At 47.2% G+C, this 23,092-nt stretch overlaps 1 protein-coding gene across 1 annotated transcript in view; it reads right to left on the bottom strand.

The window, feature by feature from the left end:
* Positions 1–3,015: 3,015 nt before the first annotated feature.
* The window catches only part of vegfc (vascular endothelial growth factor c), a 51,327-nt gene continuing 31,250 nt past the window's right edge, over positions 3,016–23,092 (bottom strand). The window contains exons 4-6 of the mRNA XM_055631021.1: positions 11,271–11,383; positions 6,434–6,767; positions 3,016–3,515 (exon numbers count right to left, since the gene is read on the bottom strand). Of these exons, the coding sequence (XP_055486996.1) occupies positions 3,395–3,515; positions 6,434–6,767; positions 11,271–11,383 (568 nt within the window). The 3' untranslated portion in view covers positions 3,016–3,394. The remainder of the gene's footprint in view (positions 3,516–6,433; positions 6,768–11,270; positions 11,384–23,092) is intronic.

Genomic DNA, 23,092 nt, shown 5'->3' with positions numbered 1-23,092 from the left:
GTCCAAGTCACCCTGCAGCCTAATAGCATCCTCCTCACAGCTCACACTGCCACCCAGCAAACTTGTCATCCGCAAACTTGGAGACGTCACATTTAATTCCCTCGTCTAAATCGTTAATATATATTGTAAATAACTGGGGTAACAGCACGAAGCCTTGCGGTACCCCACTAGTCACTGCCTGCCATTCTGAAAAGGACCCGTTAATTCCTCAAAACTCTGACTGATAAAGGCCAATATGTCAGAAGTCTTTTTGACCACCTTATCTAGCTGTGACGGCACCTTCAAGGAACCATACACCTGTAACCATCCCTCTGCTCTACAACACTCCCCAGAGGCCGACCATTCACTGTGTAGGTCCTGCCCATGTTAGACGTCCCAAAATGCAACACCTCACACTTCTGTGTATTAAATTCCATCAACCATTCCTCCATCCACCTGGCCAATCGATCCAGATCCTGCTGCAATCGTTCACAACCATCTTCACTATCTGCAAAACCACTCACTTTTGTATCAGCAGCAAACTTGCTAATCTTGCCCTGTATGTTCTCATCCAAATCATTAATGTAGATGACAAACAGTAACGGGCCCAGCACCGAACCCTGTGGCACTCCACTGGTCACAGGCCTCCAGTCTGAGAAGCAACCTTCCACCATCACCCACTGCTTCCTTCCATGAAGCCAATTTTCCATCCATTCAGCTCTCTCTCCTTGGATCCCATGTGATCTAACCTTTCAGAGCAGCCTACCATGAGGAACCCTGTCGAATGCCTTACCGAAATCGATATTTATAGCCTACAACTGGCCTCATCGACCGCTTTGGTCACATGTTAAAAAAACATTCAGACTTGTGAGACTTGTGTTTTTTCTTCAGAGATCATCCAGGTTGGAAAAAGCACAAGGGCGCAAAGAGGTAGGTTGGAAGATTGAGGATTCACTCCTTGTATACGAGGGACCCATTCAAGTGTCCAATGACAAAGGGAAGAATCTGACAGTACGCACTATCAAGCCTCTCTACATGAAGGGAGGGGAGAGAAGAAGGAATGACCGGGGTGTGAGTGATCCTTGACCATGTAGGCAGCATGAAGTGTCGATGGAGTCAATGGTGGGTCTGGTTTGTGTGATGGTCTGGGCGACATCTACATCTCTCTGCAGTTTCTTGTGGTCTTGGATGGAGTTGTTCCCCAGCCAAGCTGTAATGCTTTCTCCGGCACATCAGTAGAAGTTGGTGAGAGTTGTAGGGAACATGCCAAACTTCCTACGCCTTCCAAGGAAGTGGAGGCGTTGATGGTTGCAGCAGCAATGTGGTGATATTACTTGTGAGAAGCTCATTGACCTGATCCTTATTTGTCTCCCTGTCCACAGCAGCTGCCTGATCTGCTGGGCATTTCTGGGGTTATGTTTCATGAGCGCAGTATTTAGCGAGACCCACTGCCAAGTGAAAGTTGTCAAGATGATTTAGTTTGGTTTAGAAATACAGCGTGGAAACAAGCCCTTCAGCCCAGCTAGTCCGCGCCGACTATCGATCACCCCGTACACTAGTTCTATCTTACATGCACTAGGGACAATTTGCAGAAGCCAATTAACCTACAAACCTGCACGTCTATTGGAATGCGGGATAAAACCGGAGCACCTGGAGGAAACCCACACGGTCACGGGGAGAACATGCAAACTCCGTACAGACAGCACCAATGGTCAGGATTGAACCTGGGTCTCTGGTGTTGTAAGGCAGCAACTCTACCGCCGCGCCACCGTGATGCCCTTTGCTGCTGCTGGTAACTCCACAGAACAGTACAGCACAGGAACAGGCCCTTCGGCCCGCAATGTCTGTGCTGAACATGATGCCAAGACCAACTCTTACCTGCTTGTACATGATCCATATTCCTCCAGTCTCTGTACATCCATGAGCCTCTACAACAGCCTCTTAAAACACCACTATCGTACCTGCCTCCACCACCATCCCTGGCAGCGCGTTCCAGGCACCCACCACCCTCTGTGTAAAAACACTCACCCCACAAATCTCTGCCCCGCACAACTTTGCCCCTCTCTCCTTAACCCTGTGCCTTCTATTATTTGATTTTCCATCCTGGCAGAAAGGTTCTGACTATCTACCCTATCTAGTCCCCACATCATTTCTATTCAAGCGTTGACCATTTTGTAAATAATCTGTTGGATTGTGGCATTATTATGTGAAACATGATATTTCTTCACTGTTGTTAGTTTCCCCCCCAAATTTTTGAGGAAGGAGAGGGGGAGGAATTTCTTAAATCAGAGAGTGATGAATCTGTGGAATTCTTTGCCACAGTCAGCTGTGGAGGCCAAGTCAATGGATATTTTTCATACAGTGATAGATAGAAAGATAGAAACATAGAAAATAGGTGCAGGAGTAGGCCATTCGGCCCTTCGAGCCTGCACCGCCATTCAATATGATTATGGCTGATCATCAAACTCAGTATCCCATCCCTGCCTTCTCTCCATACCCCCTGATCCCTTTAGCCACAAGGGCCACATCTAACTCCCTCTTAAATATAGCCAATGAACTGGCCTCAACTACCTTCTGTGGCAGAGAATTCCACAGATTCACCACTCTCAGTGTGAAAAATGATTTTCTCATCTCAGTCCTAAAAGACTTCCCCCTTATCCTTTAACTGTGACCCCCTTGTTCTGGACTTCCCCAACATCGGGAACAATCTTCCTGCATCCAATCAGTACCCCATTCCTGCCTTCTCCCCATATCCCCTGACTCCGCCTGTCCAACCCCTTAAGAATTTTGTAAGTTTCTATAAGATCCCCCCTCAATCTTCTAAATTCTAACGAGTAGATTGTTGATCAGTGCGGGTGTCAGGGGTTATGGGGAGAAGACAGGAGAATGGGGTTAGGAGGGAGAGATGGATCAGCCATGATTGGATGGCGGTTTAGACTTGATGGGCCAAATGGTCTAGTTCTGCTCCTCTCATTTATATGAGTTGGTAACGCAGAGATATCTGTGAATGTGTTGCCATGGATACAACACATACAATACACTTTTGGCTTTTATTTTAAAGATATTGTACATGATATAAAAATAGTGATCACAGTGAGCTCTTACAGTTGTTAACTGCTAACGACAGGAATGTTGCACAAGAATTCTGTGGCAATAAATTAGATATAGATTCGTTATCTTAAAAAAAATGGAGCTTGCAAGGCCCTCGACCCGCTGGCCATTGACGTGTCCCGTGTAGCTGGTCATGTGTTCTTGCTGTTGGTCCAGCGTGTCGTTACCGTGTGCGCTGAGACATGGCCTCCCGTGTCTCTGACACACACCGCTCGTCACGTATGTGTCCTCCCTCTGGGTGGTGGTGTCCGTGTGAAAGTCCAGCGGCCATCTCCGCGGCCGACAGGCGGGAGAACGGTGGCGGTCAGTAGTGGCCGTGGTACGGTCTCCGCCAGTACGTGGGGACACAGTTACACACCTCCTCGCTGAAGTATAGTCCTTGTTTACACCCCTTCCTCCGCACCCTGCACGGCGGCCTGTAGCAGCTGCATCAAGTAAAGCACACAACATGTAGTGTTACACGTGTGCCAGCCAAATCAACAGCACACAGACTGGTGGACACCGTCCATCACGGGGACTCACATCCCCAGCACTGAATATCCATCACGGGGACTCACATCCCCACCATCAAAGGCATCTACAGAGACTGGTACCCATCACGAGTACTCACATCCACAGCACTGAATGCATCTTCAGAGACTGGTGGATACCGTCCATCACGGGTACTCGCATTCCCAGCACTGAAGATCCTTCACGGATACTCACATCCCCGCCATCAAAGGCATCTACAGAGACTGGTACCCATCTTGGTTTCAAGAGAGAGCTAGATAGGGCTCTTAAAGATAGTGGAGTCAGGGGATATGGGGAGAAGGCAGGAACGGGGTACTGATAGGGGATGATCAGCCATGATCACATTGAATGGCGGGGCTGGCTCGAAGGGCCGAATGGCCTACTCCTGCACCTATTGTCTATTGTCTATCACGGGAACTCATCTCCCCACCATCGAAGGGATCTACAGGAGGCGCTGCCTCAAAAAGGCAGCCGGCATCATCAGAGACCCACAACACCCTGGCCATGCTCTCATTTCTCCGGTACCATCGGGAAGAAGGTACAGGAGCCTGAAAACCGTGACCTCCAGGTTCAGGAACAGCTTCTTCCCTACAGCCATTAGGCTCTTGAACACAACAACCTCCCAATAAGCTCTGGACAACATAGACTATTATTTTTATTATTGTTGTTTGTTTTTATGTGTACATGTTATACATATGTATAAGTATCCATCTATATGTTTATGTGGATATATACGCACACTGAACTATTGTTCTCGTTTATGATATTGTTTACAGTGTACTTGCTATTGAGGGAGTTTACAAGGTTAATTCCCGGGATGGCGGGACTGTCATATGCTGAGAGAATGGAGCAGCTGGGCTTGTATACTCTGGTGTTTAGAAGGATGAGAGGAAATCTTATTGAAACATATAAGATTATTAAGGGTTTGGACACACTAGAGGCAGGAAACATGTTCCCGATGTTGGGGGAGTCCAGAAACAAGAGCCACAGTTTAAGAATAAGGAGTAAGCCATTTAGAACAGAGACGAGGAAACACTTTTTCTCACAGAGAGTTGTGAGCCTGTGGAATTCTCTGCCTCAGAGTGCGGTGGAGGCAGGTTCTCTGGATGCTTTCAAGAGAGAGCTAGATAGGGCTCTTAAAGATAGCGGAGTCAGGGGATATGGGGAGAAGGCAGGAACGGGGTACTGATTGGGGATGATCAGCCATGATCACATTGAATGGCGGTGCTGGCTCGAAGGGCCGAATGGCCTACTCCTGCACCTACTGTCTATTGTTTATTGTTTACATATTGTGTTGTGCTGCTGCATAAATAAAACACTCTTGACAGAATGGAGACAGGCCCTTTGGGCTAGTGAGCTCCCCAGTGGTCACCCCGTACTAGCGCTATCCTACACATTAGGGACAATTTACAATTATTTTACCAAAGCCAATTAACCTGCAAACCTGCACGTGTTTGGAGTGTGGGAGGAAACCGAAGCACCCGGAGAAAACCCACACAGGTCACGGGGAGAACGTGCAAACTCCAGCGACCATCGATCACCCGTTTACACTAGGTGTAATTACCCACTCTATCATCCACTCCCTACACATTCGGGCAAATAACTGAGGCCAGGGATGGGGGTGGAGAACGATGCGAGAGTGACATTCACGATGGTTTTCGATAGGAGGGTCATGGATCACGTGCAGGCAGAGGACATTGTGGGCCGAAGGGCCTGTTCTGGTGCTGTACTGTACTCAATAGGCCTGACTTTAGGAGAACCCGGGATGGGGACTGGACATTGTGCCTTCCCCCACAGTGGTAACCATTGTGGGGGGATGATTTTTGTGTGTAAGTGATTATTTTAGTTTGTGTCCAAGATGGCTGCCGTGAAGGGAGAGTGGACGCTGGCGCGGTTTAGCTGCCGCTGCTCTCTCTTCACATTGTGTTTTTGATTTTTTTGTCTTTGGATCGAATTCTGTCTTTAATTTGTGTATTGGTGATGTCTTTATTATTTATTTTACTCCGATTATATGTTTTTTACTCTTGTTAAATTCTGTAAGGTGTCTTTGAGACTTTTGAAAGGCGCCCGCAAATAAAATTTATTATTATTATTATTATTATTATTATATTCTATGAATGTTACTAGCAGAGTTCTTGGCTGCGTGGTCAAGATGTGTCGACAACTTTATGCTGAGGTTTATTATTGTCACATGTACCGAAGTCCAGGGAACATCGTTGTTCTCCCTGCGACCCAGTCACGTCAGATAATACTATAGTACATATAATCATGTCAAAGTCACGTACAGCGGGTGGACCAGCGGGGAATAGTGTGGGGCGTGTAGTTATATGTAGATTGCAGGGATTTTATCAACTGCTAGATCCTCACATGACACTGGCATGTTGTGTGAGGGGCTTTGACACGGGACTGACATGCATGTGAAAGGTTTAACATGGGACTGACCTGCATGCATGTGGAGTGTCAGGCACGGGAATAACATGCATGTCAGGGGTTGATCACAGGACAGCCATGTGGACGAGATGTGGAGCTGACATGCATGTGAAGGGTATATCATGGGAATAACATATGTGAGATGGTTTAAAACGCTGACTGGAACACTTGGGGGTTTAACACAGGACTGATGCGTGTGAGATGGTTTAGCACGGAACTGACATGCATGAGAGATTCTGACATGGGACTAACATGCATGTGAGGGTGTAACACGGACTGACCTGCGCGTGTGGGGCTGAACATGGGACTAACATGCATGTGAGGGGGTAACACGGATTGACCTGCGCATGTGAGGCTGAACACGGGACTAACATGCGTGTGAGAGGGTGTAACACGGACTGACCTGCAGGTGTGTGGGTAGAACCTCTGTCCCCTGAGGAAGCACTTGTTGGGTGACTGCGTGCACTCGCACACGCATGTTGCTGTGTTCAGCGGCTGTTGCCGGGGGCAGCTCCTCTTGCACACGCACTGACACGTGTCTGCGTCGAACTGGCGGTGGGGCCCGCAGCTGGCGGCGTGCTGGCCGTTCCGGCACACGCACTGACACGTGTCCGTGTCCAGCTCCCGGTGCGGGCCGCACCCCGTCCCGTCAGCGCCCCCTTTACACACGCACTGACAGCTGTCCACATCCAGCTCCTTGTGGGATCCACACACACCCTGCAAGCCCGGCTCAGCCTCTGCAAAACACACATACAGCCGTCACTTACACCTGGGGCCGGCACGGTGGTGAGGCAAGGTGGCGCAGCACGGTGGCGCAGGGCGGGCAGCGCGGTGGTGCAGCACGGTGGTGAGGCACGGTGGCGCAGCACGGTGGTGAGGCACGGTGGCGCAGCACGGTGGTGAGGCAGGGCGGCGCCGAGGCACGGTGGGGAGGCACGGTGGTGAGGCACGGTGGTGCAGCACGGTGGTGCAGGGCGGCGCCGAGGCACGGTGGGGAGGCACGGTGGTGAGGCACGGTGGTGCAGCACGGTGGTGAGGCACGGTGGCGCAGGACGGTGGCGCAGGGCGGCGCCGAGGCACGGTGGGGAGGCACGGTGGTGAGGCACGGTGGCGCAGCGCGGTGGTGAGGCAAGGTGGCGCAGGACGGTGGCGCAGGGCGGCGCCGAGGCACGGTGGGGAGGCACGGTGGTGAGGCACGGTGGGGAGGCACGGTGGTGCAGCACGGTGGTGAGGCACGGTGGCGCAGCGCGGTGGTGAGGCGCGGTGGTGAGGCACGGTGGCGCAGCGCGGTGGTGAGGCACGGTGAGGCGCGGTGGCAGGCGCAGCAGGTCTTAGACAGGTTGGGAGAGTGGGCAGAGAAGTGGCAGATGGAATATAGTGTAGCCAAGTGTGGAGTCGTGCATTTTGGTCGTAGGAATAAAGGCATAGACTATTTTCTAAATGGGTATTCCAAAAATCGGAGATGCAAAGGGACTTGGGAGCTGGTGCAGGATTCCCAAAAAGTTAATCTGCAAGTCGAATCGGTAGTAAAGAAAGCAAACTCAATGCTAGCATTTATTTCAAGAGGGCTTGTATACAAAAACAGGGATGTAATGCTGAGGCTCTATAAGGCGCTGGTCAGGCCGCATTTGGAATATTGTGAGCAATTTTGGGCACCGTATCTGAGGAAGGATGTGCTGGCTCTGGAGAGGGTCCAGAGGAGGATTACAAGAATGATCCCAGGAATGAGTGGGTTAACCTATTATGAGTATTTGTCGGCACTGGGCCTGTACTCGCTGGAGTTTAGAAGAATGAGGGGGGACCTCATTGAAACATACTGAATAGAATGGATGTGGAGAGGATGTATCCACCAGTGGGAGAGTCTAGGACCAGAGGTCACAGCTTCAGAATAAAAGGACATTCCTTTAGGAAGGAGATGAAAGGAATATTTTTAGTCAGAGGGTGGTGAATCTGTGTTCATTGCCACAGACGGCGGTGGATATATTTAAAGTGGATATTGACAGATTCTTGATTAGTAAGACTGTCGAAGGTTACGGGGAGAAGGCAGGAGAATGGGGTTGAGAGGGAAAGATAGATCAGCCATGATTGAATGGCAGTTAGACTTGATGGGCCCAGTGGCCTAATTCTGCTCCTATGAATTAACCTTTGAGCATTTAACGGACATTTGGTCAGGTACATGAACAGGAAAGGTTGTCAGGGCGAAGGGCCACATCAGGGCATCGTGGTTGGCATGGGCTAGTTGGGCTGAAGGACCTGTTTCTTCATTAGGATGGAGAGTGACATTGTTAATTCAGAAACAATGGTTCTGAACTTAAAGAAAGGTAACTTTGAGGGTATGAGACGTGAATTGGCCAAGATTGACTGGCAATTAATTCTAAAAGGGTTGACAGTGGATATGCAATGGAAGGCATTTAAAGGCTGCATAGATGAACTACAAAAATTGTTCATACCAGTTTGGCAAAAGAATAAATCAGGGAAGGTAGTACATCCATGGATAACAAGGGAAATCAGGGATAGTATCAAAGCGAAGGATGATGCATACAAATTTGCCAGAAAAAGCCGCATACCGGAGGACTGGGAGAAATTCAAAGACCAGCAGAGGAGGACAAAGGGCTTAATTAGGAAAGGGAAAATAGATTATGAAAGAAAACTGGGAGGGAACATAAAAACTGACTGCAAAAGTTTTTATAGATATGTGAAAAGAAAGAGATTAGTTAAAACAAATGTAGGTCCCTTGCAGTCAGAAACAGGTGAGTTGATCATGGGGAACAAGGATATGGTGGACCAATTGAATAACTACTTTGGTTCCATCTTCACTAAGGAAGACATAAATAATTTGCCGGAAATAGCAGGGGACCGCGGGTCAAAGGAGTTGGAGGAATTGAGTGAAATCCAGTTTAGCCGGGAAGTGGTGTTGGGTAAATTGAATGGATTAAAGGCCGATAAATCCCCAGGGCCAGATAGGCTGCATCCCAGAGTACTTAAGGAAGTAGCTCCAGAAATAGTGGATGCATTAGTAATAATCTTTCAAAACACTTTAGATTCTGGAGTAGTTCCTGAAGATTGACGGGTAGCATACGTAACCCCACTTTTTAAGAAGGGAGGGAGAGAGAAAATGGGAAATTACAGACCAGTTAGTCTAACATCGGTAGTGGGGAAACTGCTAGAGTCAGTTATTAAAGATGGGATAGCAGCACATTTGGAAAGTGGTGAAATCATTGGACAAAGTCAGCATGGATTTACGAAAGGTAAATCATGTCTGACGAATCTTATAGAATCTTTCGAGGATGTAACTAGTAGCGTGGATAGGGGAGAACCAGTGGATGTGGTGTATCTGGACTTCCAGAAGGCTTTTGACAAGGTCCCACATAAGAGATTAGTATACAAACTTAAAGCACAAGGCATTGGGGGTTCAGTATTGATGTGGATAGAGAACTGGCTGGCAAACAGGAAGCAAAGAGTAGGAGTAAACGGGTCCTTTTCACAATGGCAGGCAGTGACTAGTGGGGTACCGCAAGGCTCAGTGCTGGGACCCCAGCTATTTACAATATATATTAATGATCTGGATGAGGGAATTGCAGGCAATATCTCCAAGTTTGCGGATGCCACAAAGCTGGGGGGCAGTGTTAGCTGTGAGGAGGATGCTAGGAGACTGCAAGGTGACTTGGATAGGCTGGGTGAGTGGGCAAATGTTTGGCCAATGCAGTATAATGTGGATAAATGTGAGGTTATCCATTTTGGTGGCAAAAACGGGAAAGCAGACTATTATCTAAATGGTGGCCGATTGGGAAAGGGGGAGATGCAGCGAGACCTGGGTGTCATGGCACACCAGTCGTTGAAGGTAGGCATGCAGGTGCAGCAGGCAGTAAAGAAAGCGAATGGTATGTTAGCTTTCATTGCAAAAGGATTTGAGTATAGGAGCAGGGATGTTCTACTGCAGTTGTACAGGGTCTTGGTGAGTCCACACCTGGAGTATTGCGTACAGTTTTGGTCTCCAAATCTGAGGAAGGACATTATTGCCATAGAGGGAGTGCAGAGACGGTTCACCAGACTGATTGCTGGGATGTCAGGACTGTCTTATGAAGAAAGACTGGATAGACTTGGTTTATACTCTCTAGAATTTAGGAGATTGAGAGGGGATCTTATAGAAACTTACAAAATTTTTAGGGGGTTGGACAGGCTAGATGCAGGAAGATTGTTCCCGATGTTAGGGAAGTCCAGGACAAGGGGTCACAGCTTAAGGATAAGGGGGAAATCCTTTAAAACCGAGATGAGAAGAACTTTTTTCACACAGAGAGTGGTGAATCTCTGGAACTCTCTGCCACAGAGGGTAGTTGAGGCCAGTTCATTGGCTATATTAAGAGGGAGTTAGATGTGGCCCTTGTGGCTAAGGGGATCAGGGGGTATGGAGAGAAGGCAGGTACGGGAAACTGAGTTGGATGATCAGCCCTGATCATATTGAATGGCGGTGCAGGCTCGAAGGGCCGAATGGCCTACTCCTGCACCTAATTTCTATGTTTCTATGTTTCCATGCTATATCACTCTGTGACCATACGGGTGAAACGGAATCACTTGCCAAATGGTGGTCAGGCAGTGATTTCCCAGGAACGCTGGGCACCGCAGCCTAGCGATGTGTCCTGAAACAGGATTGTAATATAGCCGAATCATAGAATGCTTCAGCGTGGAAACAGGCCATTCGGCCCAACTTTCCCACACTGTCCAACAATGTCCCAGCTACACTAGTCCCACCTGCCCGCGTTTGGCCCACCTATACTATTACTAAAACTCTCATCTTGACCACTGAATTATAATTAAATCTGCGCAAAAGCGCTACCCTATATCGCTAGGATTTTCTCCAAGCCACCAAGTTTTGTTCCGATCAGAGAAATATTAGAAATGTTACGAAGGTTTAAAAAATCGTGAGATCAGCAGATTGGTCTTCTCCGCTGTCAGTCATCATGAAGGTAACGCCCCTTCCGGGAGCGAGGAGAATAAAGCCCCGGAGGCCTGGCGTGAGTCAGTCAGCCCAGAAGCCGTGAGTGAGAGTTGAGCAGAACTGTGAGTCCACCAGCCGTTAGTAACTGAATTGTGAGTCTAGAAGCCGTGAGTGGCTGAAGTGTGAGTCTACAAGCCGTGGCTGAGTCCGGAGGTCGCGCTCAGTCCGGTTGTTCAGGTGACCCGTGTCACACTGAGTGGTGGAGTGTGGAGTGTGCAGTCATTCAGTAAATAATCTCACTCACCTGCTCCACCTTCTGACGGTAGAAGCCCACTGAGATCGTACTGCAGTACACATCTGCACAAAAAACTATTCCAGATGTGATTCCTGGGGCATGTTTTGTTTGCCATCAAACAGCTGTGGAGGAAACAAAAATGGTTTTGTTGAAATGAGGCAGCGATTACAGACAGTTCAATGGTCCCAGCATTCACCTGCTCATTGTATCATGGAGAAACAGAAACTGGACAGGTGAGGGTATGTACAGGTGAAGGGCATGTACAGGTGAAGGGCAGGGGGAAGTGTCAATGCTCTCTCACTATGTGAGGTGCAGGTATTTTTAGTGGCAATGGACACCCCACTGTCATGTTGAGGTAAGTGTGTCAACTCCCCCAACATAGTGGTGGAGGCAGGCTCGTTTTTATCATTTAAAAATAAATTGGATAGTTATATGGACGGGAAAGGAATGGAGGGTTATGGTCTGAGCGCAGGTATATGGGACTAGGGGAGAATACGTGTTCGGCACGGACTAGAAGGGTCGAGATGGACTGTTTCCGTGCTGTAATTATTATATGGTTATATGGTTATAGCAGCTCACATCACCTATCCCCACCCATGACCCCAGCCAGTGTCATCTCCTGCCCTAGAGTCAATCTGACCCTGACCCTCATCACACTTGTGTAGGAAGGAACTGCAGATGCTGGTTTAAATCAAAGGTAGACACAAAATACTGGAGTAACTCAGCGGGACAGACCCGAAACGTCACCCATTCCTTCCCTCCAGAGATGCTGCCTGACCTGCTGAGTTACTCCAGCATTTTGTGTCTACCCTGATCACACTTGTGTCTCTAGACCAGGGTATGGGCTGTGAGTGTGAGCTGGCATCTCCATTGTCCCTCTCTGAATACAGACTCCAGCAGACCACACTATCCTGTAAACCAGTGAGCATACAGCCTGGTGTAAGATCACCAGGCCCCTGGCTCCCTGTCTCTGTGATAGAGAGAGCAAGTTTCTGCCATGAACATTTAGTTTACTACTTTAGCTTAAAGGAGGTGGAAGGAACTGCAGTTGCTGCTTTATACAAGTAACCAACAAAGTACCTGAAGAACTCAGCAGATCAGGCAGCATTGTTAGTTTAGTTCAGTTTAGTTTATTGTCACATATTTGTTGCGTGCTAACCAGTCAGCGGAAAGACAACACATGATTACAATCCAGCCGTCCACAGTGTACAGACACATGATAAGGGAATAACGTTTAGTGCAAGGTAAAGGCAGTAAAGTCCGATTAAAGATAGTCTGAGGGTTACCAACGAGGTAGATAGTAGTTCAGCACTGCTCTCTGGTTGTGGTTATTGCTATTAAACTCAACTCAAACAAAACTCTGAACATTATTAGCCCATTATCTGTTTATTTGCACTTTATCTGTTTTATTTATTCATGTGTGTTTATATTTATATAATGGTATATGGACACACTGATCTGTTCTGTATCCATGCCTAATATATTCTGTTGTGCTGAAGCAAAGCAAGAATTTCATTGTCCTATCTGGGAGACATGATAATAAACTCTCTTGAATCTTGAATCTTGGCTGGATGGTTCACTTGCTGGGAACAGCCGGGAAGAAACTGTCCCTGAAGCGTCAAGAGAGTTTTATTGTCAATCGTCCCAGATAGGACAATGAGATTCTCGCTAGCTGCAGCACAGCAGAATATGTAAACATGGTACATAACGGGAGTAGAACAGTTCAGTGTGTGTATACACATGCACACATACTCAATACATTACAAAAATAGTGCAATAATAATGATAATCTGTTGCAGTTCAGAGCTTAAAGGGCCTGTCCCACTTAGGCGACCTCGGCTCGCAAATTACACGACCTCGTGGTCACTTGAGGTGTACGGGCACCGCGGGGCCGGTCCCACTTAGAAGCGCGGAGTTGTGCGGGGCTGGTCCCGACATCGCGAGGGGCTCCAAAAATCTGACAGTGTCCGAAATCTTTGCGTGCGGGCGCATTGCGGTCGTATGCAGCGTCGACGTCGTATGCAGCTTCTTGCCGTTGTACGCCTAGCGCGTGGCGTTGCATGATGACGTCACTGCCCGACGCCATGCGACGCCCAAATTCAGTCGGCCCGCCTCCTGCCCAGCTGATTGGTAAGTATGACGCAAATGATGTCACGCGCGTACTTAGCGCGAACTTCGCTTCCGTATGACAGGCCCTTATTTTTTATTGTGTTTAATAGCCCGATGGCTGTAGGGAAGAAGCTGTTCCTGGAGGTGTGCGTTTTCTCACTCCACGCAGCAGCATTCAAAAACTGTACCCATTCCCACGTCACAGAGCTGGGGAGCTCTGAGATTTAATAACAATAGACGTTTCTAAAAACAGATCCTGGGCAGCCCAAGTCCCCTGGAAAGTTAATTGTAGTTTATTTTAAAGTCAGTCCTATGTTTTTCAATTATTTCTGTCAACAGGTTTCAATGGGTGGATGGCCGTGAGGCGTAGTTAGTGTGTGATGCACAAGGTGTAACAATGTTACAAAATTTTGAGATTTAAAAAATCAAGTCTGCAATTTATCCCATCAGATAAAGCATAACAATAAGTTTAATTTGACACCTAATTCACTTTCATATCTCAAGTAATAAAAAGGTTATGACCATTTTCATACTCGGAAATTAGCATCTTGTTCCCTATTGATTTTCTATGGACATAACAAAAAAGCTGTGATCGTGGACAGTCAAAAGCCCATAACCTTCTTAAAAATTAAGAGAACTGAATGAAATTTTCAGTTATCATAGATTGAACCATTCTGAAACAAATATAAAATAATCTAACTTGGATGACCTGAAATTAAAGCATATAATTAGTTAGTTACCCAATTGTAGCTAATTTCAAACTTCAATTTACTAGATCTAAACATCTATCCATTTCTTAATAAATGATTAACATTTTTAAATAGCCCAAGTGCCCAAATAATATTCACAAATAATTCACAATAAAACATGATTTTTAAATCTCATTTACATCCATTTATAGGCCAAATGGAAGGAATTTAGTGTTCAATTGCTGTAAATTTTACTTCGGAGTCACGTGAGTGATTCCGTGAAGACCCCAGCTCCAGTGCGCATGCGGCATTATCGCACAGCGTGCAGAACGCGGCAGCCAGCGGGAGTCGGGCGCTCCTGCATCCAAGGACGAGAGGTAAGTACTTACCTTAATCGGGCCTTGTGGTTTTTGCTCCAGCGGGAGCAAAGTGAGGCATGGTGAGCGGGCCCCGTTTCGACTCCAGCGTGGGGCCGACAGTGACGGGGAAAAGGTGCCACCCGGACCGCTAACGCTGCGGACCAAAGGTGCCACCCGGACCGCTAACGCTGCGGACCGCTGCTAGGAGCTGCGCTAATGCCGGTCCGCTGAACAGCTGTTCCGTACAGCCGCGGACCGGCGGGAAATTTTAAAAAACCCGACCGGCAGCCCTGCAGACTCCTGACCAGGAGAATCACCGCCCGGGAACCGCCACAACGCCGCCTGGAAAACGGCAGGCAGCCTCTACATACAGGTAAGGGGAAATCTTACCAATTTACAGGTTCTACAGGAGCCATCTTCCTCCAAGCTGGAACAGGTTGGAGACAGCAAAAATGAGTATGTCTGTCTCCCCAAGCCAGAGGAGGTCATGAAGTTCACCTCCAGGAGAAGGACTGCCTGCCCAACTCCACACGAGGGTCCTTGTCTGGGAGGCAGCCACCGGTAGCGGTGGAGCTATTTCCATGCTCCCGCTCACTCGACACCGAGCCGCTCCCTGTGCCGCCGGTGTAAAGGGGCACTGGCTGAATGCCAAGGGAGCTGACTCCTACCCCAGTGCTATTGCACTAGCCATCTCCCTTGTCGAGGGATTGATGCAACAGCGGAGTGGAGTGCTTTGCCTCCTCCCATTTAGCGCATCCTTTATGCTCCTTTTTTAAGGGCTAAGGAGGCCAGGGCTGGGCTGGCTTAAGCGCTGGGCAGGCGGACGAGAACAGCAGTATGCCAGGGGAGCAGGATCAAGAAGAGCCACTGGGTGTCGTGGGCCACTACATGGCTCCTCCACGCGACCATCTTCCCAACAAAAGCCCTGCAGGAACAGGCCTTTCCAGAGGCAAATCCGCAGGCAGCTGGGTCTCGTAGACTCACAGACAAGCAGCGAATTCTACAGAAGGTCAAGATGTTACCACCTTTGCTCGCCTTTGGTGCTGACGCCTAAGATGTTCCCATATTTGGGATACTCGACTGAACGATGGTGCATATAGACCTGCCCGCAACCCCGAATATATGGGGCTATGCAAACCGCTGCTGCGGGGAAGAGGGAGCAGGCTATGGGACGAGCAGGACATCACATCCAACACCCAGCTGGCAGCACCCCTCGGCATCCACCACCAATATCAAACAAGGACTGGTGAAAGCCTGGTGACCGCTGCAGATCCCCCATAGTTCTTTTTAGACGGGGCCCAGAGCGGAGCCGTGGGAAGATGCGCCGCCCCACCGACAGCACCAGCATACCAGCAAACTACGCCTTCATGAAAAACAACAAGCATGGAGGTAGGTAGTCTGGTTCCTCCCAATTTACACTAAAACAAGGGTGTTCTACTAAACTGCATGGGGAGTGGGCTAAGCATGGGATGCTGTCACAAATAACCAAAATGTACTCAACAGCATTAGAGGATAAAAACGAATTCAAATTGGGCATTTTACTGCCAGTTCAGCAATGCGCCCAAAGGGCTGTTTCTCCCTCTAAGAAAAGAGAAGTGAGAAGGCAAGCTGAACTAAACAGGCACATTACTAAACGGATTGGAATTTGTATCGAATATATTCACCAAAACTATAAAAGATGATGAATGTAGCATCATCATTGATCTAATATCACTAAATAAATCTGTTGAGTATATCCACTTTAAGATGGAGGTGGAGTTTTGTCACTGCCAGACATCTGATCTCCCTAGGATACCTATGGGGAGCATTGATATGGGAGATGCTAACTATCTTATACCATACACTAGGATCATTATAGATACCTAAATATATTTACCTGGATCATGGATATCCCGGTTAGGGCAACCATGGGAGCATATAGCATTTCATATGGTCTAAACCTCCGCCCTAAACTATTAAAAATGGCCATGAAAATATTAAGAAAACAAGCATAATCATGGCACATATTGGATGATATCCTCATATTAGGGGAAACAAAGGAATTAGCTGTGGAGCAGTTCTAGCTACGAAACAGCTCCCTAAAGCTGAGGTTCATCCCACGCCCAGATAAACCAGAATTGAAGCGTTACTACCAAGGATTATCTGGGCTTCAATAACAATTCCGTCCATATGACTGTTACTTTGCCAAGACACTTGGGTCACTATAATCAAATCATGAATGTACCCACTGAAGCTATATCACAATTAAGGTGGTGGGCAGACATATATTTGGCATAGTTTTCAGCCCTATTATCATCACCAATCCCAACTTGGTTATTTTAAAAACCAATGCCAGTACTTTAGGCTGGGGAGCAACTAAACTCCATATCCAGCACAGGTAACAGATGGACCAAGTCACAAACATCGTTACTACACATACCGGGCATCAACTTCTTGGGATTGGTGATCGCCTATTGGGCTAAAAAGCATATGCATTTCAAATGCAGCACGTACATATGTGGTTACGGATTGATAATACTATGGAGGTGGCTTATATCAACCATATGGGGAGCATAATAATCATTATTGTGCAACAAATTGGTCAAACAAATCTGGCAATGGTGTGTCAAAAGACATTTTAACTATCAGCTGCCTATGTCCTAGGAAGCTAGAACACAGTGGGAGACACCATGTCACGGGGTACAATTTATGATTACATTGAATAGATGTCATAACCCAAAATATCTGCTAAATTTATTAAGCAGTTTGAAAGCCAGATATCAATTTGGTTGCACAAGACGGAATCACCAGTAACCCATGTATGTGCCTTAGGAACCAGATTAGAGGCAGCAGCGATAGATGCCTATACGCTGGAAGGGGGAATTTCTGCTTTGCCTTCCTCCCTTCTGCCTCATCAGTCGGGCACTTCGCAATACAGATGGGATCTGTCTCCGAGATATTGAACGTGCCTGACCGGCCTACAGCCATGGTTCCCAGTTCATCACGACACGGTGGGCGAGTCACCTATGGATTTCCCTAGTGGACCATGGTTGCTGACTCAACCCAGTATCAGGCATAAGCCACCCATGCCAGGGAAACTTCAAACTCCTGGGTGCAGGTTTTGAATAGACCTTACCAGGGACTGGGATTATCCAAAGGAACCATTACCACCATGTCGGCATCCCTGCGAACAGTCACTAAAAGCTAACATGGGTAAAATACTGCCACGACGCAGGGACAACGAACTATTCAACCACTGACGTATTGGAGTTCCTGGAACATCTACACCATGACTAAAAGGTGAGTTACAGTGCCGTAAATACAGCATGGAGCGCCTTATCTGCTTATCTAAAACCGCATGTCAGCAGAGCATGGGATCCCATCCACTGAAGGTAAACTTATGAAGGGCAACTATAATATAAGCCCCAAACACCCAGGTATATACCCATGTATGGGATATTGGTGTGATATTGACATACCTCAGAGAATGGCACCAGCCAGATCCCTCAGCTTGCTTAATCTATGTTTTAAAAAAGGCTCATGCTTATGGCTCTCGTACACGCTCAAAGAGTCCGGTCACTCCATAAACTAGACTGGATACATGGTGATTACCCCAGACGCATCAAGTTCATATTTAGGTCTGGTAAAATCTAACTCGCAGGTATATGGATTCGGCACGAACTAGCAGGGTCGAGATCGCCTGTGTTTTCCGTGCTGTAGTCGTTATATGGCTATATGGACCAGGAACGCCCGATTCACTGGTGGGATTCCGGGCCTACCCACCAGAGTCCAGGTTGAGTGTGGTGACCCATCTACTACTATATATAGACACAACTCACTATCTTAGAGGGAGAGGAAAGCCTATGGGTCAACCACAGTAACCCAAAACGGGGTACGAGCCAAACCACTCCAAGGTGGCTCAAACAGGTACTGAAAGCTGCCGGAATAGATAATAATACATTTAATCCCATTCCACTAGGGCAGCATTGGTATCAGCGGCTGAACGAATGGACATCCCGGTTGACCACATTTTCAATACAGCAGAATGGTCAAGGGAACCGCGTTCAGAACATTTTTTATTATAAACCGTTGATAAACCTGATTTAATTGCAGGAGAATATTACAAACTGCAATATTAATTTAAGCTCAGAGGAGCTCTGTTATGTTGTTATTGTTAACAAATACCTTTCTGTTTCTTTTGAAAGCAGATCAACTGGTTGATTACGATAACACTTCCTCCCTCATAAACTTCGGCAGTGAGTGAAATAAAAACTGTTACACGGTTTGAAATCACAGACCTTTGAAGTCTTCACGGAATCACTCACGTGACTCCGAAGTAAAATAGTAAGATTAAACGAGTACTTACCAGTACGAAGTTTGATCTGTATTTTATGAGGAGTTACGGTGAGGGATTAAGTGCCCGCCGCTCCCACCCTCGTTATACAGATCAAGCTAATAAACTGATGTCTCGTGATCTTTACTATCTTACTTCAAATATTGTGTCTATTCTGTGATTTCACACCGCTGCTTCGAAGTATGCCGCATGCGCACTGGAGCTGGGGTCTTCACTTAATCCCTCACCGTAACTCCTCATAAAATACAGATCAAACTTCGTACTGGTAAGTACTCGTTTAATCTTACTATTAAAGTCAATTTAAATCGGCTTTCTAGTGGGTTCATGTGGAACGCGCTGGTTTAGAACGTTCACATTGCGCTAGATTTATGCCCTCAAATGCCCAGAAAAATACTGCGGGATATAAAGAGCCCAAAATGAGCTACTCGCTATAGAAAACTTTAATAACAGGGTTATATACATGCCCCATTTAATGTAAAAATAAGGTACATACCTTTAATTGTTTGCTTTATAAAACCCTGGGGCTGCGAGAGGTTGCGAGTTTAGAGAGTGATTTTTAAATTACTCTAACTATTTTACAAGGCCATAAAAACTAATAATACCTTTTGCGACGGGGTCTTTCAGCGATTTTCCGTTAATGATTTACTAGGCTGAACATTTTCGATTGCAACAGCCTAGTAAAAATAGCGTTTTAAACCCGCCCCCTCTAAACAGCGCCAAAATCACACACAAGGGGTGGGGCAGATGCTCAGCCACGATTCAGGTAGGTTTTGTAACATACCTACAAGGTGGAATGTTTTATAAGGATTGCATACCTCAAATCACAACTTTACTGGAACAGGGAGGAAGCTGCAGATTAAGTTACAGAGAAGGATATGGGGAGAAGGCAGGAACGGGTTACTGATTGTGGATCATCAGCTATGCTCACATTGAATGGCGGTGCTGTCTCGAAGGGCCGAATGGCCTACTCCTGCACCTATTGTCTATTGAGAACTCCACACGAGAAACGGAGTATGGTTTAGTTCACCTTTGTTTAGTTTAAAGGTACAGCATGGAGACAGGCCCTTCATCCCACCGAGTCTACTCTACTTCTTACTGAGTCCACACACAAGATTAGAAGTTGTTCAGCCAGAGCTGAACACACATCTCAGCATCTGCACAACGGTGTTGTCTTGTCGCTACTTGTGCTTCTTGTCCATGGTAGTGGAAAGATTGGTGGAAACAGGGGCCGCGATCGACGTGAATGCCCTTTCCTTGACCCCACCGAGTCCACGCTGACCATTGATCAACCATTGACACATATCCACGCCCTACACACTAAGGGCAATTTACAGTGGGCCGATTCACCTAGAAACCAGCACGTCTTTAGGATGTTGGAGGCAACTGGAGCACCTAGGTTTAGTCATAGTACGTCGTAGTAGGTCGGCATGTTAGTCGTAGGTAATCAAGGGTAGTCGAAGATAGTCATAGATAGTCTTCATCATAGTCGATGGAGATCGAAGGGAGGTCGGCTTCACTCTCCACTATTCGGTGTCCAATTTTCCCGAAGATAGGCGTAGCTAGTCGAAGCTAGTCTTCAACATGACATTTTTTCAAACTCCCCTAAACTCGCCAATTAGGTCTCCCAAGTGGGACAGCCCCTTTTGTTTGCATGCTGTCCAGTCAAAGAAAGGGATATACATGATCACAATCAAGCTGTCCACAGTGCTCAGCTACAGTGGACAATATTCCGTGCAAGATAAAGCCCGATTAAAGATAGCTCAAAGGTCTCCAATGATAGATGGGAGGTCAGGACCACTCGAGTTGCTCAGAGTTTCAGTTGCCTGATAACAGCCGGGAACAAACTGTCCCTGAATCTGAATAGAATCACTGGGGAACCAAGAACCAATCGGGGTACTGATTGGGGATGATCAGCTATGATCACATTGAATGGCGGTGCTGGCTCGAAGGGCCGAATGGTTTACTCCTGTCTATTGTCTATTGTCTAAGTGGTTTAAGGTGAGAGGGGAAAGAAGCATCTATTGTACTTGAGTTCATTGTATCTATGTACAGTATATCTGATCTGATTGAATAGTGTACAAAATAAGACATTACACTGTGCCTGTGACAGTAACAAATCTAAACCTATACCAGCAATCTGGGCGGCAACGTCTTCACACAAACGGTCGTGGGTTTATACAGCAACCGGCCACGCACTGTCACAACGTTTAAAAGACACTTGTGCACGTATTTAGATCTGAACATTTTAGTGGGACATGGGGCAAAGGCAGGCAAGGGCCGAGCTTAGATCTTGATCGACATTGATTAGTTGGGCCGAATGGCCTGTTCCCATGCTGGATCAATCAATCAATCAATCAATCAAACAATCAATAAATCAATCAACCAATCAATCAATCAATCGATCAATCAATCAGCCAATCAGCCAATCAATCAATCAATCGATTGACCAATCAATCAATCAATCAATCACAATCAATCAATCAATCAATCAATCAATCAATCAATCAATCAATCAATCAATCAATCGACCAATCATTCAATCACCCAATCACCAATCAATAGATAAATCAATCAATCAATTAATCAATCAATCAATCAATCGATCGACCAATCGATCAATCAATCAATCAATCAATCAATCAATCAATCAATCAATAAATCAATCAATCACCCAATCAATCAATCAATCAATCAATCGATCGATCGATCGATCGATAGATCAATCAATCAATCAGTCGATTGATCAATCAGGTAATCAATCAATCAATCAATCAATCAATCAATCAATCAATCAATCAGATTTATTCAATCAGAACTGCTGTAGATTTGGGAGCAACAGCAGCAGGAGATTAGCAAGAGATACGACTGATTGGCTCTAGCCCAAGTGGGAGGAGAGAAGTGAGTCAGAGGGGTGAAAACAGTTCAAGTAAAGGCCTAGGACAGGCAGTCTTTACTCAGAACTGCTGTAGATTTGGAAGCAACAGCAGCAGGAGATTAGCAAGAGATACGACTGATTGGCTCTAGCCCAAGTGGGAGGAGAGAAGTGAGTCGGTGCCGGGAAAACAGTTGAAAACTGAGGAATTTGGTTTGTAAATTGGTAAATCAGGCAATTTATCAGTCAATTTAAGCAAGACGGCTCTTAGCGAGCGGCAGTGAGTGAGCGGCCTTGTGAGGGAAGTGCCCTGTGAGAAAAGTGTCTGTGAGTAAAGTGTGAGTCTTTGGCTCGAGAGTCTTCGGCGAGGAGGCTGAGGAGAGGAGACCACGCAATACGCTTGAGAGGTAGAGACGAAGAAGGAGATGTCAGGCAAGCTGATTCAGTGCGATGCTTGCAGTATGTGGGAGGTCAAGGACACCGCTGGTGCCTCTGGCTGCTACAAATGCGAGAAGTGCATCCAGGTAGAGCTCCTGAAGGGCCGTGTTGGGGAACTGGAGAAGCAAGTGGATGACCTCCGGTTCGTACGAGAAACGGAGTCGTTCCTCGACAAGTCCTACAGTACGATTGTTACACCTAAGGTACTGGAAGAGAGAAGGTGGGAGACAGTGAGAAAGGGAGTGAAGCATGGAATGCCAACGTCCCCGGGTGGTGTACCTCTTGTAAACAGGTTCACCCGCTTAGAAGCTGTTGGGACAGAAGACGTGTTTACACTGAGCGGCGGATTGGCTTGCGATGCGAATAGGGCTGTTGAGCCAAAACCAAAAAGGCCTAAGGCAGGCAATGCCATTGTTGTGGGAGACTCCATTGTGAGAGGTACGGACAGGGGTTTCTGCGGCAACAGACGGGATGCGAGGATGGTGTGCTGCCTTCCCGGAGCCAGGATCCAGGATGTCACGGACAGAGTGCAGAAAATCCTCAAGGGCGAAGGTGAACATCCGGACGTGGTAGTGCATGTCGGCACAAACGATGTCGGAAAGAAGGGGATGAATATTCTGCAGCGTGACTTTAGAGAGCTCGGAAAAATACTGAAAAGCAGGACCTACAGGGTTGTTATCTCCGGTTTGCTTCCAGTTCCCCATGCTGGCGAGAGCAGGAACAGGGAGATACGGGACCTGAACGTGTGGCTGAGGAACTGGTACACGGAGCAGAGATTTAGATTCTTAGATCACTGGGATCTGTTTTGGTGTAAGGGGGAACTGCACAAAAGGGGCGGATTGCATCTTAACAGGTGTGGGACCAGCATTCTGGCAGGCACATTTGCCACTGCTACACGGGTGGTTTTAAATTGAATAAGGGGGGTGGGGTGTCGAATGGGATAGTGGAGGATGGAGTTAAAGGAAAGGGTTTCTTAAATGTGTGAGCGTAGAGACAGAGGGGTGTAAAATGAGGATAGAAGCAATAGGTAG

The sequence above is a fragment of the Leucoraja erinacea genome, unplaced genomic scaffold (genome assembly GCF_028641065.1).
Source record: "Leucoraja erinacea ecotype New England unplaced genomic scaffold, Leri_hhj_1 Leri_61S, whole genome shotgun sequence".
NCBI lineage: Eukaryota > Metazoa > Chordata > Chondrichthyes > Rajiformes > Rajidae > Leucoraja > Leucoraja erinaceus.
The sequence above is the reverse complement of the archived record's forward strand: the minus strand, read 5'-3'. Positions and strand labels throughout refer to the sequence as shown.